The sequence below is a fragment of the Schistocerca cancellata genome, chromosome 6, assembly GCF_023864275.1.
Source record: "Schistocerca cancellata isolate TAMUIC-IGC-003103 chromosome 6, iqSchCanc2.1, whole genome shotgun sequence".
Taxonomy (NCBI): domain Eukaryota; kingdom Metazoa; phylum Arthropoda; class Insecta; order Orthoptera; family Acrididae; genus Schistocerca; species Schistocerca cancellata.
In genome coordinates, this window is record NC_064631.1 from 249,491,022 (window position 1) to 249,514,547 (window position 23,526).

At 40.9% G+C, this 23,526-nt stretch overlaps 1 protein-coding gene across 2 annotated transcripts in view; it reads left to right on the top strand.

The window, feature by feature from the left end:
- The window catches only part of LOC126088519 (protein Mo25), a 39,080-nt gene extending 16,455 nt beyond the window's left edge, over positions 1-22,625 (top strand). For both annotated transcript variants that reach the window (XM_049906672.1, XM_049906671.1), the window contains exons 7-8: positions 11,736-11,840; positions 21,305-22,625. In XM_049906672.1, coding sequence (XP_049762629.1) covers positions 11,736-11,840; positions 21,305-21,487 — 288 coding nt within the window. In that variant the 3' untranslated portion in view covers positions 21,488-22,625. The remainder of the gene's footprint in view (positions 1-11,735; positions 11,841-21,304) is intronic.
- The last annotated feature ends 901 nt before the right edge of the window (positions 22,626-23,526 follow it).

Here is a 23,526-nt window from a genome sequence, read left to right on the forward strand (position 1 = left end):
TTTAATTTGCTCACATCCCTTGCATCAGCTATCCCAAAGGTGGTTTTCAGTACTCTACTTCCAGTGCCTATCCATCAACTTTCCATTCTTGTGGACTCCTGCAGTACCACTCCAATCACCTCCTGCATGTTCTCCTTTAGTTGCTCATATTACCCAAGCAATTTCCTGTGCTCATTTTTAAGACCTCCCTCAGTGTCCTCCTCCTAACTGCTAACTCTCGTAGCCCAGAAAACACCACCTACAGTCTCCTAATATCTTTTTGCAACTCCCACACATTAAACATTAACCCTTATGACCATTTGTTACTGGATAACACCATGTCTGGTTGCCTGGAAAAGAGAAATCCTTCATTCAGGTGGTGGTCTTGCAGCACCCCCTCTGCCCTCGCATTGCTAAAACTAGCCTCTTTCTTCGCTCTCACTAATACCTCTTGTGGAATTGCCTCTGGTGCACCATTAATGGTTATAAATACCCTACATACACAGTTGTTGACCTCTTTGGCTGCTGGAGCTTAGCGTTTATTGGTGGTGGTTTCAGTTACTTGGCATGGGCTTTGGTACCGTGATACAAAGTTCTTTGTTTTTTCCCTTTGGAGTATATTGGCTCAACATAACTCACTGGCCACCTTATTATGAGATTATGTTCCCACTCACTTCACTGCCTTTTCCTGCTTATCCATTTCCTTAGTATTTGCTAACTGGACCTTTCTCCACACTTCCCTTACCACCCTTGCAAATTCTTGGACTGACTCTCCTTTCCTGCCTCCATCCTGGCTAATCATATTGAATGTCAACAGCACCTTTTTCTATACACCATCTCAAATGGTGACAACCGTATGTTAGTGTTTACTTCGGAGTTGTATGCAGTCATTAGAAAGGATAGATACGTGTAAAATCAGAATGCTGTGTATTCATTTACAATGAAGCGTCTGTCCAATTGTCCGATGAACTTGTTCTGTCCTTCTGTTAGTCTGTGGATGAAGTGCACTAGCTCTAAACTTTTTTCCTTTTAATAACTAACACAACTCTTTCATTGGGTCTGACACGAAGTTCGTGTCTTGGTCTTTATTTATTGTCCCAGGTACCCCAAACTGCAATATTTCCCTACAAACCGATGTTGGCATGATTGTGACTGCCTGTTGGCCCAGCATCAGCACCATATCGATGTAAAAAGAAAAATGGCGTATTATGGTCAGTACAAAACAATATCTGCTGGCGTTCAGCTGAATGAGCTTGGCACATCCATGCCAATGAAACTAAACCATTCTGTTTCTCCTGGAAGTCTGTGTTATAGTAGCTGCTTCAGATTCACAACTGCATGTTGTGCACAATCCACATAATTCCCATTCCCCACGGCCCAGCAATAGGTGGTCATGTGTTTAATATAATACTACTTGCTTCAACATAACTGGCACCACCAACTGTGGTCCTAATATAATTTCATTACGTAATCCATCATGCATGCTAAACTGCTGTCTTGCCATGTTGTCTACACTCTTCATCAGCACTCTGAGCAGTCACCCATTCTCCAAGGTCCTGACCTTGGAGAATGGGTTATTATCCTTCTCCAGCAGCCTTGCAATATCCACAAATCTTTTTATGAACTTACCCAAAAAAGATTGTAACTCCTTGTTTGTTCCTGGCACCAAAATCTTGCACTAACGTAAGTTCAGTTCTTCAACCATTCTTAATAATCACATGCCCTAAGTCATTCTTCTAGCACAAAGCGACATTTCTCAGTACTTAGTTGCAAATGAGATGCTGTTAACCTGTTGAACACTTCCCTCAGTTGTTGCCTTAGCTCCTGCATATTACTTGAAAAAGACAGTTGTTTCATCAAGATGTACCAAACGGTGACATGGCTTTAATCCTTGCAGCACTCCATCCAGTAATCATTGGAATGTTGCCAGTGCATTCTTTTAATACAAAAGGCATATTTCTATATTGGTAGTGTTCTGTGGGGAAACACTATTTTCGATTTATCCTCCAGAGCAAGTTCTGACTGATGGTATCCCCTATTTAAGTCCATTGTTGAGAAGTATTGGCTTTGCACTAAGTTATTTATGGTCTTTGTGATGTTTGGAATTGTGTAGGCATCTGTCATAGTCTTAATATTCAAATGGCATGAATCGTAAAAAGGGGGGGGGGGGGGGGCTCTTGGGTACAATCACAATTCCTGCGGCCCAGGGGCTACTACTCTCTTCTATTATCCCATCAGCCAAGTGGTTATTCATAAATTACTCCAGAACTGGCTGTAGTGACTGTGGTATTCTGCACAGTCTTCTGTACACCAGTGCTTTGTTCCCCCTTTGGAATCCTACGTTGTGTTACTAACATAGCAGGCAATGGCCCTTGCAGAAAAAACATATCGTACAACTGAACCATAGGTCCTCCATCTGTGCCATTGCTGTCACATTTAAATGCTTAAATTTCTCACAAAATTCAGTCCTAACAATATTGTATCCTATCTTATAGCGTAACCCTCTGAGTTGTGATCTTCCTCGTCTGGAATATCCAATGTAGCCACCATTGTTCCCTTCAACAACTTTTCCTCGTAGACACCATAATTATCCACATTGATGGCTTCTACCTTGCTTCTGTTCCTCTCTTGTATGTGTACAGTAGTACTTCCCACCAAACAACACGCTGCCTTCAATAACTGACTGCCCTCCAGCAGTTCCACTACACACATCACTAGGTAAGTCTAGCTCCACTTTCACCCATAACAACTTTCTCATGCCACTTGATACACAATCATTTGAATTAAGACTTAATGTTCTTCTTCATGGTCTAACTAGTTTGTCCTGTATGCTAGATGCTCCTTGCAACTGACTTACATTAACAACTTCCCCTTGCTGGAATGTCTTCCCACTAAGCTCCAGTATACATTGTAGGATCATGCTGTAGCCATTGCTGACATGAGGCACCACTTCTGCACAATGCTTAAATTTGGTTCATCACTACTGAACCTAGTGCTCGTATATCACTATCCCCCTACCTCACACAAACTGTAATGTGACGGGTTTTGTCCCACCTACTAACTTCCTGTTGAGGCCACCGACATATATGTTCCTGTATCTAACAAAACTTTATTCCCTACCATCTGTTACACTCGCTATGGCATGTTCCACCTGTGCTCTTGTTTTTACTGTATTTATCTTTACTGGGAACTCATTCTGGCAGCTCTGGGGTTTCCTCTCGAGCTTAAAGGGTACGTCTTTCCATTCAGACCACCTCTCCCAATACCCCTGTATCCCTGCCACTGATTCGTACTGCCCATATTTTAATTTCATCAGATTAAACCATCTGCAGTCCACACCATACCTGTTAACTCTCTGTGGCTGCTAGCACTGCCTCTGTATATGTGCAGCGTGACAACCATTAAAACATTTTATATTTACTGCAAACATGTTTCTTTGATCCCTTACACCTGTGGTCACATCAATCTCCTCATACTTCAGTGCCAGTCTAACTGCTGCATGGAAATCCTTCGGTGCCCCAGTAGGCACATTGCCAGTCATCTGTGGTGACAGACTTCTCAGAAAAGTATCAAACTCATGTTGCTTGGCTTTCTGTTACAATATTTTGTTCACCTGCTCACTCTGTGTTAACTCGTACATATGTACAGTACATTCTGTTTCCTGATCCAAGCTGTGAAAATCTCAACCACTTCATTATGCCTCTTGGAACTACTCAACTGCTCACAGAAAAACAGTGTACTTTGCTGTTTCCTGTATGTTTGTTCTGATCCTTGCTCAAGTTGGTCAAAAGTAACTTCATAGCATAGTGCCTCTGTGCACTGCACAAATGACTTCTCTTCACCTGACAAGTGTAACCTTGGTATCTGTAATAACTGTTTATCAGACCCCCATCCCCTTGTATTAACATATGACCTGAGATCCTACATAGATGCTAACACATTCCCAGAAGACCTGCCAGAAAAGGGAGAAATGAGGTTAACAACAGCCAGATCAACTCCTAGAGCCTTTGACCTTAACACCTCTATTTACAAATTTTTCTCTATTAGTTTATTATTTGAAATCACTTTATCCACCCATAATTAAGCTACCTGATTCACTGACGACTATGTAGCCTCCTGACTGATGACACCGTGTGTCGCTGAATTCGCCACTGCCTCCCCTTTGCTGACTCAGAATCTATACCTTAAAACAATAACACAGGCCAACGATGGAAAAACTTTTTTGCTGAAAATATGTTATTGTTGTGTTTTTTAGGGTGGAAAATCCAAATATGATACTTTCTTCACATTTTACAGTTAAATTTATTAGATTAAGTGATTTTTTAAAAGCATTTAACAGTTTTTATGTAGCCGAAATAATTTAAAAAGGTGTAATGAATGTAGATGACATTGGTAGCACTGCTGAAAAACATTTGCTGGCATAAAAAGTCGATTCTATTTTTGTGTTAACAGGTGGTGTTTTGTTTACTGTCAACCTAACCTCTCTTTCTGTTTCCCGTACATGTGCTCAGTACAATGTCTAATCGTGGTTGTAAATGAATTTGTGGTTAAAAAACAGCAAAGAAACATTACAGACTTTGTGAAAAAGGTTAACTATCATACTTTGGTTCTAAACTTAGCAATCAAGATAAATCAAAGTATGTTATGTGTGTATTGAAGATATGAGAAAATGGTCCAAAAAGGAGAAAAAAGCCTTTAGATTTGCTTTTCCTATGATACGGAGGGAGCCAAGAAATCATTCCAGTGATTGTTACTTTTGCAGTGCCGATATCACTGGTCATAATTTGAAAAACAAGAAGGTAATAAGCTACCCTAACTTTCTGTCTGCCACCTGGCTAGTAGGACATGGTGTAAATTTGCCGGTTCCTGAACCACCAGATGATTTAAATTCTATTCCAACCGAAGTATTTTCTGATGTAAAACCTGTTTTAGATGAAGCAGATGATGGTGATGAATTCCATTGTAATACAGAAAGTCTACAGCCCAGATTGTTTACTCAGACCGAGCTTAATGATTTGGTTATGGATCGGGGCTCAATGAAAGAAAAAGCTTTATTGCTTGACTCTAGATTAAAAGAAAAGAACTTATTGGCAGTTGGAACCAGCATATACATGTATAGAAAGAGAGAGCAGCAATTTTCCAAGTTTTTTCAACAAGGTGATTTAGTGTCCTGCTCAGACATTCCCGGTCTGATGAATGAATTTGGTATTGAATGTTAGTGAGGAGCAGGGAGAGCATTTTCACCAGGATATTAAAGTGATGGAAGTCGCTTCCAAGGCCGCTGGAACACCAACATGATGGGGGACTACTGTTGGTTACTTCACTGAGAAATTCAGCAGGCGACTCATTGTAGAAAAAGCTACACAAGAAGCTTCAAAGAAAAAGAGAAAGAAAATACAAACCAATTGCAGCTGACAAGTGAAACTTCTGTTAACACATATCATTGTTTTAAGAACCTTACTGTAAATACCAACCATACTTATGTTGTAACAAAGCGTTTCATTAATTCCCCATTTACCGTATAGCATAGGATTTTTATACTATACAATAAAAAGCATATTGGTCGAAAACTATGGGTGATACAAAAAACTAAGGCTAGATTTTGATTCAGCTCATAAAAATCTATAAATATCAGTTATGAAAGTAAAAAAGGTTAAAAGAATATTTCGTTGGCCTGTGTAATTATCAATTATCCATGGAACAGGTAGTCCAGGAGTGTTTTACCAACCTACACCTTCTGTCTAATCATGAGCCGGGCCGTGTGCCCAAAATTATTACATGTAAAGCAAACAACTGCTACAGACTCAGTCCAAGGGGCAGGAATACCAGAACAAGTTGCACTGTGTGCAACAAGCATGTACTAACCACTCACATCTAGAGTTCTCCTGAAACTGTTATGGGTCATCCATTTCCTCAAGTTCCACAAAAATGACCCTACTATTACCAAGCCTCTTAATCCTCGACCCCATGATTGTCACCACAAAGGAACAAAAGAGTCTCATTTGCCCCAAATGATGATTCTGTAGGATGTGGCTCGGACATCGTGCTTTGGAGTTGGCACACCCTCTCCTGCTGACTGTGCTGACGGCACATCTGACACCACACTGAATCCCCCCAGGGGGTCCACAACTCTTTCGTGGATACGTGCATGGTGAGCACAGGACCCTGAGCTCGTGCAGCTCTCTTTCCTTTCCGGGTTGCATGCCTTCTCTTTCCACATCCTTCCCTGTCCCCAATGCTCCATTCACCCCCCTTCCCCCTCTCCCTCTGTTTGGGAGTATGTTTTGCATCTACATCCGGAGACAGACGCTTTGAACAAATGAAGTGGTTTCTCTTCTTTTATCTCTAATGTGTCAAGTACCTGTCCTTACTTTGTCCTTTCCTTTCCTTTCCTTGATTCTTCTCTTTACCTTCTTCTCCACTGTGGCATTTGAGAATTCTTCTCTTCTTTCCTTTTCTTTGTTCCTCCCTTTTCCTTTCTTTCCTCCCTGTGCATGTCTGAAGGCCGACCCGCACTTCTCCACGTGTAACCGGTGACGGGATAACCCATAATTCCCTGCCCTGGATAGACAAATAGGACACGTATGTACCCCCTGGTAAAGGCTAGGCCCAGAGAGGGGTAATTATCCAAGCTAGTACCTTCTGAATGTGCTGATTGGTCCCTCTGTGTGTTTCTTGGGAGGTGTAATGTGAGGTGTGGACAATCACCTAAGGCGGGAGTGGCATAAGAGAGGCCCCCCACTAGGAAGTAGCGCGCCATCGGAGACTCTGGTAATCGTGGGGGATACTTTCGCAATGGTTTCTTCTACTTCTACAACTTCTGCCCACAAGAGAAAGCTAGGGGAATCTCGGTCTCGGCCACCGAAGATTCTTCCATCAGTCCCAAAGTTCCTAGTTGTTTCTTGGTCAGACAAAGGTCAAGACTTCTCCACAGTCAACCCTTTCATTATTCAGAAAGATGTCGATGCAGTTGTGGGTCCTGTAAAGTCTTGTTCCAGGTTACGAAATGGCACCTTGTTGTTAGAAACACAGTGCTCTCCAGGCACACAAATTGCTTCGAACTACACTGCTACACACCTTCCCTGTCTGGGTGGAAGCACACCTTACCTTAAACTTGTCACACAGGGTGGTTTATTCAAGATCACTTGATGGATTATCAAATGAGGACATTCAAACTTACCTGTATGATCAGGGAGTAACTGCTGTACATAGAGTAATGAAAAGGGTTGAAAAGGAAATGGAACCGACCCGCAATCTCTTCTTTGTTTGACAGAGCTCAACTTCCATCGAACATTACAGCGGGATATCAGATAATTTCTGTTCGCTCTTACATCCCCAACCCTAAACATTGCTATCAATGTCAGGTTTAATCATTATCCGCCAGTAGTGTTCCAATTCAGCTAAAGGCGCTACCTGTGGCAGGGATGCCCATGAGGGTGATTGTTCGCCCCCCCCCCCCCCCTCCCCTTGTTGCATTGACTGTATGGAAACCATGCTGCTTCCTATAGAGATTGTCCTATTTTTAAAGATGAATGAATTGTTCAGGAAATCCAAGTGAAGGAAAAGATGTCTACCTTTGCTGCTCATAAGTTATTCGCCAGTAGAAAGCCCACTGTGCTCCCAGTGGGTAAGTATAGTACTGTCCTCACCTCTCGTCGACCTACTAATGTGGTGGCCACGCATACTCACGATCTCACCTTTAGCGCCACAGGCATCAGATTGGTCAGCCCAAAGATCACCCATTCAACCTCCCCACTTTCACCTTCTCACTCTAAGGCTCAGCCTTCATCGGCTCCTGTTAAATCATGGGCCCCAAAATCGAACAGAGCCTACTCATGAAGATTTTTTTCATGCCCCCAGACCTCACAACCCTCAACTCCTTCATCTCAATGTCCTGCTTCCAATAATGCTCATAAGGATCAAAGTTCCTCTCCTCCTTTGCCACAGCTTGTCTCTTCTACAGCGCTCCTCAGTGGTAGCCGCCCTCGGCTGTCTTCCATGTTGTCGAGATGCTCCGCTGGCAGCAGGAGCTGCCCCTGAACAACCTATGGATCAGGCTCTTCTGCCTGTGGCTGATTGCCATTCCCCACTGTCAGCCATTGGCTCTCAGTGGTTGTTGAGTTGACGGAAACTGTGGTGAGATTTTCCTGTTTTTCGTCTACCCTATGTCAATTATCCATTGGAATACACACGGAATTCACTCCAATTGGGATGAATTGTTGATCCTCTTAAGATCCTACTGCCCGGTCATCTTCTGTCTTCAGGAAACAAAGCTACGTCCCCATGATTGCTTTGTGTTCCCTCATTTCCAATCAGTCCAGTTTGATCTGCCCTCTGCTGATGGCATTCTGACACGCAGGGCACTTAGGATTCTTCTCTATGATATTATCCATCATCACCCAATCCCCTTACACAGTTCCTTCCAAGCTGTTGCTACACGTTTATTGCTTTCTGGATACACCTTCTCTCTTTGTACCATATACATTCCATCATCCACACCAATGGCAAGAGCTGATCTCCTTCATCTCCTTAGTCAGCTCCCACTGCCCTATTTGTTGACTGGGGACTTCAATGCTGACCAACCTCTTCGGGGATCTCTGTCTCCTGTCCGAGAGGCTCTCTGTTGATTGACCACTTCCACCAAGCGGATCTTGTTTGCCTCAGCACTGGCAAACCTGCAGTTTTGTCTGCCTCCACGTCAACCTACTCTCATTTGCACCTTTTGGTCGGTACTGTTAGGATAGCTCAGTGCTTTGAATGGTTCGCTCTTGCTAATACACACCCGAGTGACCATTTTCCCTGTGTCCTTCGATTACAGTCACAACTGGCATCTACGCACCCAAGACGCTGGAAGTTTTTCCAAGCCTATTGGATACTTTTCTCCTCTCTAGCAGGTGCCTCAAGTCTCCCATAACAAGAGACTTGCCGTGATGTGATGACGTTGCCCTGCTTGCTGCACTATTACCACTCTGGGGTGCAGTTTAGTGCTGTGCATGGCTGTCTTTCCTTTGCAGTCCTCTGTGTGTCTGTTAGTGTAACCCACGTGTCACCACACTGGAAGCTACTGACTCGGAGCTGCTAATGCAACTCTCTACTGCAGCATTCTCACTACCTCTTATTACCTTTGCTAAAGACTTAATTTTGCTCCAAGACTGGTAGGATACTCCATCTTATAATTGAAGCTCACGAATGCTATGTCTTGCCTTAAAATGTTTTAACGAGTACAAGCTTGCTTTAAAATTTAATGACCCTCCAAGATCATTAAATTGCCTTTGCACGTAAAATGGAACCAAGGCTAGGGTCCCCTTGTGATCATTTTCTTGTAAGCCGCTTATAAACAACGCCATACAGGTCCATGTTCATGATGAGCTTTATAATTTTAAGAATTGTTGATTCATCAATAAAACCAAGCTCGGATACAAAATTTGTGATGCCCAAGACTATAGCAGGGGAAGGGTGGTACATGAAGAGTGGGAAGGGTGGTACATGAAGAGTGACTGTTCTGTTAAGTGGTTGTTTGGTTGACGGACATTCAGGTAATGGACGCTGTGCTGTACTGTTCTGTAGATGATTACTTCACATTCCTCTGCTCATGGCGGGAAGAGACTTATGCATCATGGAAAGGCTTTCTCATAACATACCAAAACACAGGCTGCTGCACAGGGCAAAGGACTTTTAATCCTTCCATATACATCTTGTTAACAATGAAAGTTACAGTAATTCGGGCTTAAGCAAAGTCTGCAAACTTCCTTCTGAGCTGTGGGTACCAACGAAATAGAAGGGTAAGAAAAGGATACCAGTACTCTCTTAAGTGCTCTTCATTGCACACAGGGTGACTGACCTTGTAAACGTGTATATCAGTGTAATAAGGAAATTATGGAGTGTGTTAGTAATCTTTATGACCAGAGACTGGAAGAGTTTCAGATTTTTTTATAAAGATGCATAGTTTTTATTGTTTAGAATACAGTAAAATAATTTTACCAGAACCACTGCTTAGTATAAGGGATATAAACGTTAACGAGGTTGTTGGGCACAAATAAATATCATATTCTGCCATTCATGGAGTATTAGTGCAATTTAGACAGGATTGCAACTGTATTTGATTTGGCTCTTGTAAGTTATTTTGTTATATTATGTACTCTGTAGCCCGCGAAGAAATTGGGCTGTTCACAGGTATATCTTGTTACAGATTCCATGGTACTGTGTGTGCCAATATGGTGATTTGCCACAATATGGTATGTGCTTAGGAAGTGTTTTTTTGGCCACGTTTCTTAGGCTAATTATAAAATCATGCCTTGTTGCAGGACTTAAGTGTGCCTGATGTGAGATATCAAGTATGACACTACAAATTAACTTGAGCTTTTAAGCAAATAAAGCACCACAGTTACATTTTTTTGCAGAGCTAAAAAATTGTTCAGAAGTATTGTGCAAATAATTTAATACAGAAACTCCAGGACACCTTCTGTATTAAAGGAAATTTGAAGTGATATTTTACTGGGCATCTGGAAGCATTGAACTTGAGAAAGTCTTTAGTAGATATAGATCTGAAATAAAAGTTGCCACAAAATTTAAGTAGATATTTTCTTTATCTAAAAGTAGTTTTTCTCTGAATGGTACCAAGAATGCTACTTCCTAATTGGCTAGGAACATGTTTGAAGGGTAATGGGCTTAATAATGTAGAAAAAGACAGGTTGCTACTTATTGTAAAGAAGACATGTCAAGTTGTAGATAGACACAATTAAGACACATACATAAAGCTTCACATACATAAGCAAACACACCTCACAAGCACGAGACTGCCAAAGCAGCATCTTGGGCTGGAATGAGCTTAATGGTTTGTACAATTGCAGTCTTTCTTGGCGTATTCCACTGATGAATTCTTCTCGGGTTATCAGCCGAGTGGTGGCGTCGTCTTGTCGCAACGTTTCAATGAGTTTCGTACCCATCATCTTCTGGAGAAAATGATGGGTACCAGAAGATGATGGGTACGAAACTCACTGAAACGTTGCGACAAGACAACACCACCACTCGGCTGATAATCCGAGAAGAATTAATCAGCTTAATGGTTTGGTAAAGTGACCATACAGCCAAGAAAAAGCTCCTCTTCTTCGTTTAGACTTCATGTCAGTCACGCAATCCCACATGGTCACTCTTAACGTCAATGACTAAAGGAAATGCATAATGCAGTGGTTGTTTTGTATTATTGTCAATATATTGCATATCAGAGTTTAGTTACATTTAGTATATTAAGGGCAGTCAGCAATTACGATGGTATATGCAAATGTGGAACAATTTTATTATGTGTCTCTCAGAACTTATGTAAATGAATTTATTAACTTGTGCTGTATCCAGCTGCTAATTTAAGTGTTAATCATTAAGTCCAAGTAGTTTGTGTCAGCAACATTGTAGAATAGAGAAAATTGGTGGAAAAGAGACGGAGAAGTGGAATTTGCTCTAACAATGTCACAGCTTGTGAAATATTATGTGGTAATTGAAACGGAAATTGTTTTTGGAGAGATTGGAAGCATTATATTTGTTCATACTTCTAAAATAAGTAATCAAAGCATTTGAAGAAAGCAACAAGTCTTGACATTGCCTCACTTAATCGAAAATGTTTGTTTCTGAGTTATTACAGTGTACTGCATTATTTTTCATCCTTACAAAATTTCAGCACTGTATTGCACCTAAATATAGTTCTCAAAAATTTATTCTGAAACTTCAAATGCTGTAACAACATGTGACCTTCTGTTTTTCAGGTTATGACAAGATACATATCGAATCCTGATAATTTGAAACTAATGATGAATATGTTGAAAGAAAAATCCAGAAATATTCAGTTTGAAGCCTTCCATGTTTTCAAGGTAAACATGCTTGTGTTAATTACTTTTATATTGTAGTATGCCATTCTTAATCTTATCATCGCATGCAACCAATATACCAGCCCACATCTCGTACTCTGAACTTTGATACTGTAATCACAGAAGACAGGACATGTATTTTGAGACTATTATTATTATTATTATTATTATTATTATTATTATTATTATGTCCAATGTGAAAATCGGAGTTTGTTGGAAACATCTTGTAAAAACGTTCGTTAACCATATTTGATGGTATGTCCACAGTTGTACAGCCGATAATCATACCTCTGAACAAATTAGGAAATTCCATGAGAACTCGTAGCCTTCTAGAGGGAAATAAATAAATTCAGATATATGTTTTATTGTTAAAGCAAATTGCAGTTTTCTCTTCAGTGAAATTTAATTTTTATGGCCTCCATTGTAGCAACCTTTTTCTGTAACAGCTCCCATTTGTCTTGAACAACAGTGCTGGATATTAATGTTTTTTTTTTGCTTTTTTATGAACAATCAGTATGGATGCTATAGCAAATTCATTTTGATTATAAAGGCATTGCCCAAAAGATGGATGGCCACTCTACAGCTGCCATTTGTAACATTGCTGATCCTGCTGACCCCAAGTTCTCTGGTCAGTTAAGAAAGTATTTTGTCCCTAGGTGGGATTACGGTTGTTGCACATGAGTTGCAGCAGGGTGGGTGGCACTGCAGCAATATAATGAAGCAATATGAAATGGAAATCGTGTAAAACCAGTAATAGGGGAGGCAAATGGAAGATTCTTGAAAAGTATGGTGCATCCATAAAGGAAACTGCATGCAAGACAATAGGGTAACTAATTCTTGAGAAATGTGCCCAACGGTGCAAACTTTCATCAAATTGGCATTACAGTAGGCATGGATCATAACAGGTCAGTACAGCCTGTATAAAATTGCAGCAGAGATATTCAGGGAACTTAATGTGGAAAGCTCTGGAAGAGAAACAGTGTTGTTGTAGATCCGTGATAGGTAAAATTAGAAAACAAATGTGTAGAAATCCTGTTGTCATCAGATATTGCAATTTGGGTGCACAAGAGAAAGAATTGTGAGATTAGGGCCATACTTTGCGCATGGTCAGTCATTGGTCTCTTGCTCCAGATATAAATGAAACAGGACATAAAGTTGCTACTATATGTACAAAGTGCCCTCCACCACACACTGTATAGTTGCTTGCGGTGTATAGGTGTAGATTTAGGTTCGTGCTATTGAGAAGTATTTTGTGTCCCAAAAGTGAAGACTCATTGGATGATAAAAGAATGTTGGAAATGGGTTTTTGGTGAGCGTTCTGTATGCACTCATTTTTTCAGTGGTCACCAGAATACAATAATTGTTATCGAGGATCGCCAGTAAAAATAAACAGCTCCAATCACAGATATTCTAAATAAAAGAGATATTAACTTCTGTTATTTACGAGAAGGAAAATGGAAGTATGATTACAGGACTAATTCCTGGTCTCTGCAATGAAGTATGTAAGAGCATCTTCATTGAGTGACTTCAGTCTGACATTTGTGGTTAAAAAGACCAATGTAATTCAGTGTTGCATACTTTCCAGCCTGAATAATACGAGGGCCGTTCAGAAAGTAACCTCCGGTTGATTTAAAAAAATACACCAAGTTAAATAAAAATATTTTAATATATACATCTTACAACTACATCTTTGCACTATTTTTCTACATAGTCTCCATAGCGATTGAGGCACTTATCGTATCTCTTCACAAGCTTTGAAATTCCTTCTGCATAAAAATCACCCGCTTGTGCCTGGAGCCAGCCTGTGACCGCATCTTTGAGCTCTTCGTCGTCATCAAACCGCTGTGACCCGAGCCATTTCTTCAAATGCATGAAGAGGTGATAATCACTTGGCGCCAGGTCTGGGCTGTAAGGTGGATGGTTGATAAAGTCCCACTTGAAGGACTCAAGAAGGGCTGTTGTTCTGCGAGCAGAGTGAGGACGGGCGTTATCGTGCAAAAAAAACGATACCGGAAGTCAGCATACCACGGCGTTTGTTCTGTATAGCCCGTCGTAACTTTTTTATTGTTTCACAGTACACGTCTTGATTAATGGTCGTAACACGTTCCATGAATTCAACCAACAACACCCCTTTGGCATCCCAAAACACCGTTGCCATCAGTTTTCTGGCAGAAAAATCTTGCGAGGCTTTTCTTGGTTTGGTAGGCGAATTTGAATGTGCCCACATCTTTGATTGTTCTTTTGTCTCAGGGTTCACGTACTTAATCCAGGTTTCGTCACCGGTCACAATTCTGTTTAACAGTGGTTCTCCTTCGTCCTCATAACGTGACAGAAAGTCTAATGCAGAGACCATTCTTTGAGTTTTGTGGTGGTCGGTAAGAATTTTGGGCACCCATCGTGCACAGAACTTACGGTAACCCAATCTTGCTGTCACTATCTCGTACAAGAGAGTCTTAGAAATCTGTGGAAAACCAGTAGACAACTCCGACATTGAGAAACGTCGATTTTCACGAACTTTTGCATCAACTGTCTGAACGAGTTCGTCAGTCACCAATGATGGTCTACCACTCCTCTCCATCATGAACGTTTTCTCGTCCACTTTTAAATAAACGTACCCATTCATGGACAACTCCTTCACTCATAACTCTTGGTCTGTACATGGCACAAAGCTCACGATGAATAGCTGCTGCAGAATATCCTTTGGCTGTAAAAAACCTTATGACAGCACGCACTTCACATTTGGCGGGGTTTTCTATTGCAGCACACGTTTCAAACTGCCACAAAAACTAAACTAGCGCAGGTACGACGTTCACTCGACCACGGCTTGATGCCGACTGACCTGTTGAGTGCGTGAACGCACAGATGGCGTCACTACTCCCCCCACAACCCGCACTGTGACCGATCGGAGGTTACTTTCTGAACCGCCCTCGTATATCTATAGATCTTCCTGATGCCCTGTATATGGGAATTAACACCAAACCGTATGTTATGCCCCATGAAAGATCTGTACTCGTCTCCTGAAACAAAGGAGGGATAGTAATTTGAGGAACACCTGTAACGGTGCTCTCACTGGGTGCATAAAACACTCGGGGAAGGTTTGCATAGATTTTTTATATTAAAAACACACACACATGTACTCGTGTGCTGAAAACATCTTCGTTGGTGGTAACTTGACCACATCTCTCCAGTTGTAGCATTGCTGGTAAAACTTTATTGCTCCACCATCTGCAACAGCATTAATCACCTAAATGTAAAATTCTGTGCTGACATTCCATTTCGGTATTTAGCAGGAAGTTTGCATGTCAAAAGAAATAAGGAATTACAAACTGTCCATATGGAAAGAAAAATATGTGTAAAATGGTAAGTGAGCTGTTGGAAAAGTCAAAGGAAAATACCCATATAAAATTCAGGCTCTCTCTTGTAACAGAGGTGATGGAAACTTGTGTGTAGGAATTTTGTTAGAAGATAGCCTCAGATACACAACTATGAAAATGCATAATTAATTTTAGTGTTTTTTGTATTGAATAAAAATCCAGTATTTAATAGAGCAGTTTAAATAAAATGCTGCCTAATTCTTCATGCTTTCCCGGCGATCTGTTGACATCTTGGATATTCGGGAATCCAGCCGGATGTTCGCGTCGTTCTCGCACGATATTTCAACAGCGTGCCTCGCTGTCTTCTTCAGGTGCTACCTGAGACTGGTCCTTGAGTCGATTGAGTCCAGTATTTATGCCTGGGAGGAGCTGGGCGTTCCCTAATCGGTCCGCGCTGGGTTGAGTGTTCCATCTGTGGTCCGCGCCCGCCAGACTCTGCTTCAACGGACCCCTCCAGTCGCAGATGTTCCGACTGCCGTCGGCGCCCGTTCTGGCCGCCCTCAACGGATGTGGTTATCATCTGAGGTGTGTCAGACCCGGTCTGAGATATTGGGTACTCTATCTCCTGACTGTTACTATGATTTCAACTTCTGTTTCGTGCTGCGCGCTCCCTAATCGGTCCGCGCCGCGTCGTGTGTTCCGTCTGAGGTCCGCGTCCGCCAGACGCGGCTACATTGTCCCTCTCTGGTTGCTGGTGTTCCCTCCGCCGTCCGCGCCCGGCCTGGCCGTCTTCTGAAGTAGAGTTCATGATCTGGGGTGTGTCAGATCTGGTCTCCAATGTCAGACACCTTGTCTCACGGCTGTTCTCTCGGTCTCCACTTCTATTTCTTGTAGAATCCCAGAGTGTCCTGCGTTGAGTTTTCACAAGCTCAAGCGCTGGATTCCAGGCAGTGCTGATTTGGTATCCCAAGTCACGGTTGATTAGATTGTCTGTGACCTTAATCTCAATGGCTTCTTTAATGACACTGTCCCAAAATCTTGAGGTCTGTGTCACAATCTTGGTGTCATTGTAATCCATTGAATGACCAAGTTCCAGACAATGCTCTACTATGGCTGATTTAGTTGCCTGCCAGAGTCTGGTATGTCTCTGGTGTTCTTCGCACCTGATGTTCACAGTTCTGGTGGTCTGGCCAATGTATGACATCCCACACTGGCATGGTATGTTGTAAATACCTGGCTTGCGTAGCCCCAAGTCATCTTTTACATTCCCCAGCATAGCCCCAATTTTGGTGGGTGGGCAAAATATGCTCTTGATGTCATATTTCTGGAGAATCCTGCTGATCTTGGCAGAGATAGGTCCGGCATATGGCAGGTATGCCATCTTCTTGGCCTCTTCTGGTTCTTCTTCTTGATTCTTTGGCCGGTTAGCAGGTTGAAGTACCTTCTGGATATCTCTAGAGGAGTACCCATCCCTGCTGAACACTGATTGTAAGTGTTCTATTTCTGTGGCCAGACTATCAGGATCTGACAGAGTTTGTGCTCTGTGGACCAGTGTTTTGAGCACTCCATTCTTCTGTACTGGATGGTGGCAACTCCTGGCTTGTAGGTATAAGTCAGTGTGCGTAGGTTTGCGGTACACACTGTGTCCCTGATCTATTCAGGCATGTACTCACCTCAATGTACTTCCTATATGGGGGTCAATTTTACGAACAAACAGAAGGGGTGGCCAACCTATTTATGGAAAGGTTTGTAGAGGAGGCGCTCTCTTCAGCCACATATCAGCCCAAGTGCTTTTTTCGGTATGTGGATGATACCTTTGTCATCTGGCCCCATGGTAGAGAGAAGTTAGATGAGTTCCTGCTACATCTCAACTCTTGCCATCCGAACATTCAGTTCACAATGTAAATGGAGAAGGATGGACTACTTCCGTTCTTGGATGTTCTGGTGAAGAGAAAGGCAGATGGCACATTTGGACACAGTGTGTACCGCAAACCTACGCACACTGACTTATACCTACAAGCCAGCAGTTGCCACCATCCGGCACAGAAGAATGGAGTGCTCAAAACACTGGTCCACAGAGCACAAACTCTGTCAGTTCCTGATAGTCTGGCCACAGAAATAGAACACTTACAATCAGTGTTCAGCAGGGATGGGTATTCCTCTAGAGATATCCAGAAGGTACTTCAACCTGCTAACCGGCCAAAGAATCAAGAAGAAGAACCAGAAGAGGCCAAGAAGATGGCATACCTGCCATATGCCGGACCTATCTCTGCCAAGATCAGCAGGATTCTCCAGAAATATGACATCAAGAGCATATTTTGCCCACCCACCAAAATTGGGGCTATGCTGGGGAATGTAAAAGATGACTTGGGGCTACGCAAGCCAGGTATTTACAACATACCATGCCAGTGTGGGATGTCATACATTGGCCAGACCACCAGAACTGTGAACATCAGGTGCGAAGAACACCAGAGACATACCAGACTCTGGCAGGCAACTAAATCAGCCATAGTAGAGCATTGTCTGGAACTTGGTCATTCAATGGATTACAATGACACCAAGATTGTGACACAGACCTCAAGATTTTGGGACAGTGTCATTAAAGAAGCCATTGAGATTAAGGTCACAGACAATCTAATCAACCGTGACTTGGGATACCAAATCAGCACTGCCTGGAATCCAGCGCTTGAGCTTGTGAAAACTCAACGCAGGACACTCTGGGATTCTACAAGAAATAGAAGTGGAGACCGAGAGAACAGCCGTGAGACAAGGTGTCTGACATTGGAGACCAGATCTGACACACCCCAGATCATGAACTCTACTTCAGAAGACGGCCAGGCCGGGCGCGGACGGCGGAGGGAACACCAGCAACCAGAGAGGGACAATGTAGCCGCGTCTGGCGGACGCGGACCTCAGACGGAACACACGACGCGGCGCGGACCGATTAGGGAGCGCCCAGCATGAAACAGAAGTTGAAATCATAGTAACAGTCAGGAGATAGAGTACCCAATATCTCAGACCGGGTCTGACACACCTCAGATGATAACCACATCCGTTGAGGGCGGCCAGAACGGGCGCCGACGGCAGTCGGAACATCTGCGACTGGAGGGGTCCGTTGAAGCAGAGTCTGGCGGGCGCGGACCACAGATGGAACACTCAACCCAGCGCGGACCGATTAGGGAACGCCCAGCTCCTCCCAGGCATAAATACTGGACTCAATCGACTCAAGGACCAGTCTCAGGTAGCACCTGAAGAAGACAGCGAGGCACGCTGTTGAAATATCGTGCGAGAACGACGCGAACATCCGGCTGGATTCCCGAATATCCAAGATGTTAAAATGCTGCCTTCCTGTACCAGAAGGCCACATAGATTACAGTAGTAGGAAAGGTGTGAGCACTCGCATAACCAGCTTGAAGGATTAACAACAGAAACGTCATGAACTAAATTTCCACTTGTTGGAAATGGATATCTCATCACCTTAAGCATTCATGATGACATGATACTGCTAATTAGTAAATGGAAATAATCATTTTAAACTCATGACATTCCGGTTTAACAATTAACATAATTTCTGGATGTATTTGTTTTCTTATTCTGTATTGTGACACACTGCTCATAATTTTCAAATTTTCTCTTGACAGAGAAAAACTACCTGTACCTTCTTATAAACTACAGCATGTATGAAAAGCTGTGGTAAGTTGCTGTTGTTTACTGTTTCTGCAGTATCTTCTTCCTAACTCCCATTGCTGTCGACTTTGTCCTTACGTGTATTCTCATATGTGAATGGATAATTTGCTGTCAAGACTAGGAGGGGAAAAAATTGATATTTAAGGTTACACTCCTCGGGCAGAAATGTACTTTTGTGTTTTTTAAATCATTTAATGTAGTCTGTAGTAACAACAAACAAACATAGTAAAGAGCTCAGTGAAGTGTTCATTACTTGCTGATTTGTGGCATAGTCTTCATGCTCCCCTCACAAAAGGTAGTCAGTTGTAATTAATTCTTGAGAGGTTGAGGGACGGTCTATAATAACAGGCTTAGATTTCTACTGAGAGAATGTTCTGTACTAATTCCAGTAGTGTTTGATAAATAATTACCTCAAATTTCTATTTAATGACACTAGAATATATTTTAAAATGCTGAGGTTTCTAGGATTCGTTTTCAGTGCATATCTCAACTAAATACCATTTCTGAAGAATGTTGAGGATTGTGAATAACCTGAAGTGCCATGATGGAAGAAGCAGGAAACCAGCAGGTCACACCTATTACAAAGTTGCAGCTTGTTTGGTCTCAAGCTTGTTGTGGACGTACCACCTATAGTTATACTTGACCTTTTGTGAACGCTTTTAATACAGTGCAACTGGAGGCTTATAAGAGAAGCCAAACTCATAACATGTATGCAGAAGTTAATCACTTTAAACTACTAAAGTGTCACTTCTAAGGGAAAGTCTGTGACGTTCTGTTGTATAATTACTCCCACACTGAAAAAGCAACTATTCATCATACAAAATCAATGAGAGCGTGACAGAAATGCTTATCCTGCAATGTAGTAAGTCATCCATAGTTAAAACTTCTGCCATACCATGACTGAAACGTTGATTTCCTACTTCTTTTTCAATTAGTCACCTCCGTAACCAGTAGGTTACTTCAACATACATTTAGACCTGATTCAAATTTCCTCTGTCACCGATTTTTCTATCTACAACTTCTGAACACTACTCCCAGAAGTTTTTTGGGACGGAGTATGTGAGAATAGTGTGATCTTGAGATATGTTTGGATAGCCTATTACTTACAGCTTACGAAAACCTGGCTTAGAGAATCAGTCTTAGCATATTCAACTCTGTCATTTGAAAACAGCAAAGTTGTTAGAAATATAAGCATAGAATCTTGCGATGGTGCACAGTAGTGATAGACCTGAAGGTTCTCCTGTAGTGATGGATCTGCAAGCTCTTTATAATTTTCAAATGACTTGTTTTACAATATAAACTTTTGTTAAGTTCACTGGCACACACTGATGGCTGCAAGCAAGGTTAGTTATTCGGCTGCAGTCGCCCCCCCTTCCCCCCCCCCCCTTCTCGCAGTGTCGCCCCCCCCCCTCGCTCGCTCGATCTCTCTCTCTCTCCCTCTCTCTCTCTCTCTCTCTCTCTCTCTCTCTCTCTCTCTCTCTCTCTTTTTCTATATCCAGATTGACAAAGGCGTGGTACCCTACATGAGTGGTGCCCCATGTGTTGCATTAAGATTTCACTCAGTTAGCGTGTTGCAGTAATATGCATATTACAATTTTGTACTGTTAAATATATTTTTGTTGGGATGAGTTAAACATATTCTGTGTTAATGTTGCCACATTTATGTACCTTAATTACCTGTGTGATTCGTGATCTTCACTAATGCACGTGATGTAGTGTTTTGATACTGATTATGAAAATTTCCATCTGCTGTAATTTATTTTTGCAATATCTGGTAATGTTTAATTATTTGAATAGCGTACATTTGTTTTGCTTTTTTTATTTGCTTCGAAACCAAAGTCTTAAAATTATTAGAAAACTTGGATGTAGAACTTAATTTCATGTCAATTACTGCTAGTATTTACTTCCTAGAGATATCTCGAAATGTATGTAAATTTTATAACACAAGGCAAATGCTTAGTTCAAATTAGTGTTGTTATTCCTGTATCCTATGAGTTTTGGCTAATATTGATTATTAATCATTCATCAATAATCACATGACACTCAGTGCATCACATGACAGGTGTAGACAGTGGATAGGTAACAAATGATGCAGGTGTAAGCCATTACCCCTTAGCTGCAGAAAATTGACGCACATAGTTGTTTACTGTGTGCACTGATGTTTTACTGGCAGAAATGTAATTTTCTTATAGTACCTATGTTAAACAGTAAAACTGAGTTGTTGTTGTTGTTGTTACTTAATGTAAATATATTATTGCCATTTTTGACATGTATCATATTTCACTAAAAGTAGAATAATTAACTTCGTCAGTCATAAAATGTGAACTATTGTTATTTTTGTTTGAATCTGAAGAGTATGTAAAACATGGTGCTGTTCAGTATGTCACAAAATTACTTGCTGTTTCTCGAGCACTATGAAGCAATAATCAGACTTACTTTTAAAGGTTACCTCTCTTTTTTTAACAGGTATTTGTTGCAAATCCAAACAAACCGAAGCCAATTTTGGACATATTGCTGCGAAATCAAGAGAAGCTAGTAGAGTTTCTCACACGCTTTCACACGGACCGATCAGAGGATGAACAATTCAATGATGAGAAGGCATATCTTATTAAACAGATAAAAGAGCTGAAGCCTTTGGCAGACCACTAACAGCAGGACAATCTGGCAGTCTAGTGTTAGAAAAAAAAGTGCATATTAATATTGCAAACAAGAAAAGTTGCTTCCATTATTTTGTGAACATACAAAACACAGGAAATAATGTTCCACAAATAGCACCTCTGTTCCCAGCTTGGCAATAGAGATATGAGGGTTTCACAAAACATTTGACACATATGTGAATTTGGCCTGCGTGTGTGGGTTCTTTATTTGAAATAAACTAGTCCCACTTAAACTACTGCTGCTACTACTGCACTTCCACTGTGGAAAATTTTCACATCTTTTCCAAGCTCACCAAGATGGAAAGATCTGAAAGTTTGCTTCTAGAGCTTTAGCATATCTAAACTGTTGAAGTTTCTCTTCTTTTTTCCTGTTTTAGTGGGTGAGTAGACACAAATATAACTGGATACAATAGCATATTTGAATTGATTTTAAATCTTTCATTGTATTAGTATTTAGTTGCAGAAGTGAAATTAATAAAATTTATTAAACTTATTTCATATCTGCTGAAGCTAAATTATGTTTGTTGTTATTGTGAAATTAGTCCATAAGACTTTGAGTTATTGATCATGTTGGCTCATACAATGTTGCTTGAAAAGGAAGAAGGAAAATCCAAAACCTATGTTAAAATAACTTGTTAGCTGTGACTGAAATCAGCATCAGTTATAAATTTTAGAACAGCAACTAAAATTTTTAAGAAGCATTATGCATAGTACAGCAATGGTGCAATTACTGTTGTACAGTAGTGCTGATCTGCAGTATCAAAATAATATTGTTCAGTTTTTAAGGACTTATGTTGATTGTGTTTTAATGTATATATGATTGTTGTCTTTTACTTGTAGTTCTGTATTATAAAACTAAATTTAGTATAAACATTTTTAAGAGAGACTTTGTTACAGTCTGGTTGATTGTGACAGTGTTTGTCTATTGACAGTATAGAAAGAGCTGTTTTTAACATGGACTTAAAACAAACACATTTGCAAAAAATTCATCAGAATGATTTTTTTAAGAGAGAACAATTTTTGGAAATAAAGTGACCCATTTTGTTTCATACATCTCCCTTGCAAACATGTGCTTTATATTTAAAAATGTGGGAGAGATTTGATTGAAATAAACTACTGTCTGCAGATAATACTTTTGTTTATTCTCCTTATTTACTTTCATTTTATTTGTTTGAACTTAGTTGCAAGAGCCAGCACAGCATAATTCTTTTTTGTTGTGCAAGTTACTTGATTAATGATTTATTTTCATGTTGTCTGGCGCAATGATTGCTTTCTGCAATTTATTACAGAGCAGAAAGGTAGAACAATAGTATTTTGAACTCATGATTGATTTTGAAAGTACTGTCCTCATTTAATGAGCCTTGTTAATAGTTTAAAAGAACTTTGTTTCATCGTGAAAATAATATATTGATGTCTAAAGCTGCATATCTTTATACTTTGTATGTAATAGCTGTTTCATTTAAATGATGTGTCCAAAATGAAGCAAAATTTGCCTGTTCAGTTGTTGTATTGGAACCTAAGTTTTGTTGAAATAGCTTCTGTATTAAACCTGATTGAAATTGGTGTAACATTCACTTTCCTGTGAAACAGGTGATTTTATTTACTTGTTCACTCCATTGGAAAGAGGACAGGACTGCAGAAAATGATGGTAGGTATTTCTGAATCTGTGTCAGAAATCCAGGTGGAATCTTGTAAGTAGATTAAAAATTAAGGTATGTATGTGTGCTTTTGATTTATAATACAGAGTTAAGACATGTTAACAGATTTCCGTCCTTTGAAAGTAAAAGTTTATGCACTATGTTAATTATGTAATTGCCACACTGGCTGGAGAATACAACACATTGTAATTAGTTTCTTAAGTTTTTCCATTGAACAGCTCTTATCATAAAGTTTAGTGCATCAATGCAGTCGTCTTGAACTGTGTGTGTGTGTGTGTGTGTGTGTGTGTGTGTGTGTGTGTGTGTTTTTCAGGTGGCCATGGTGTGAATTATTCTCAGAGTATTAAACTTCCCTTGAGAACGAAAATGCAAA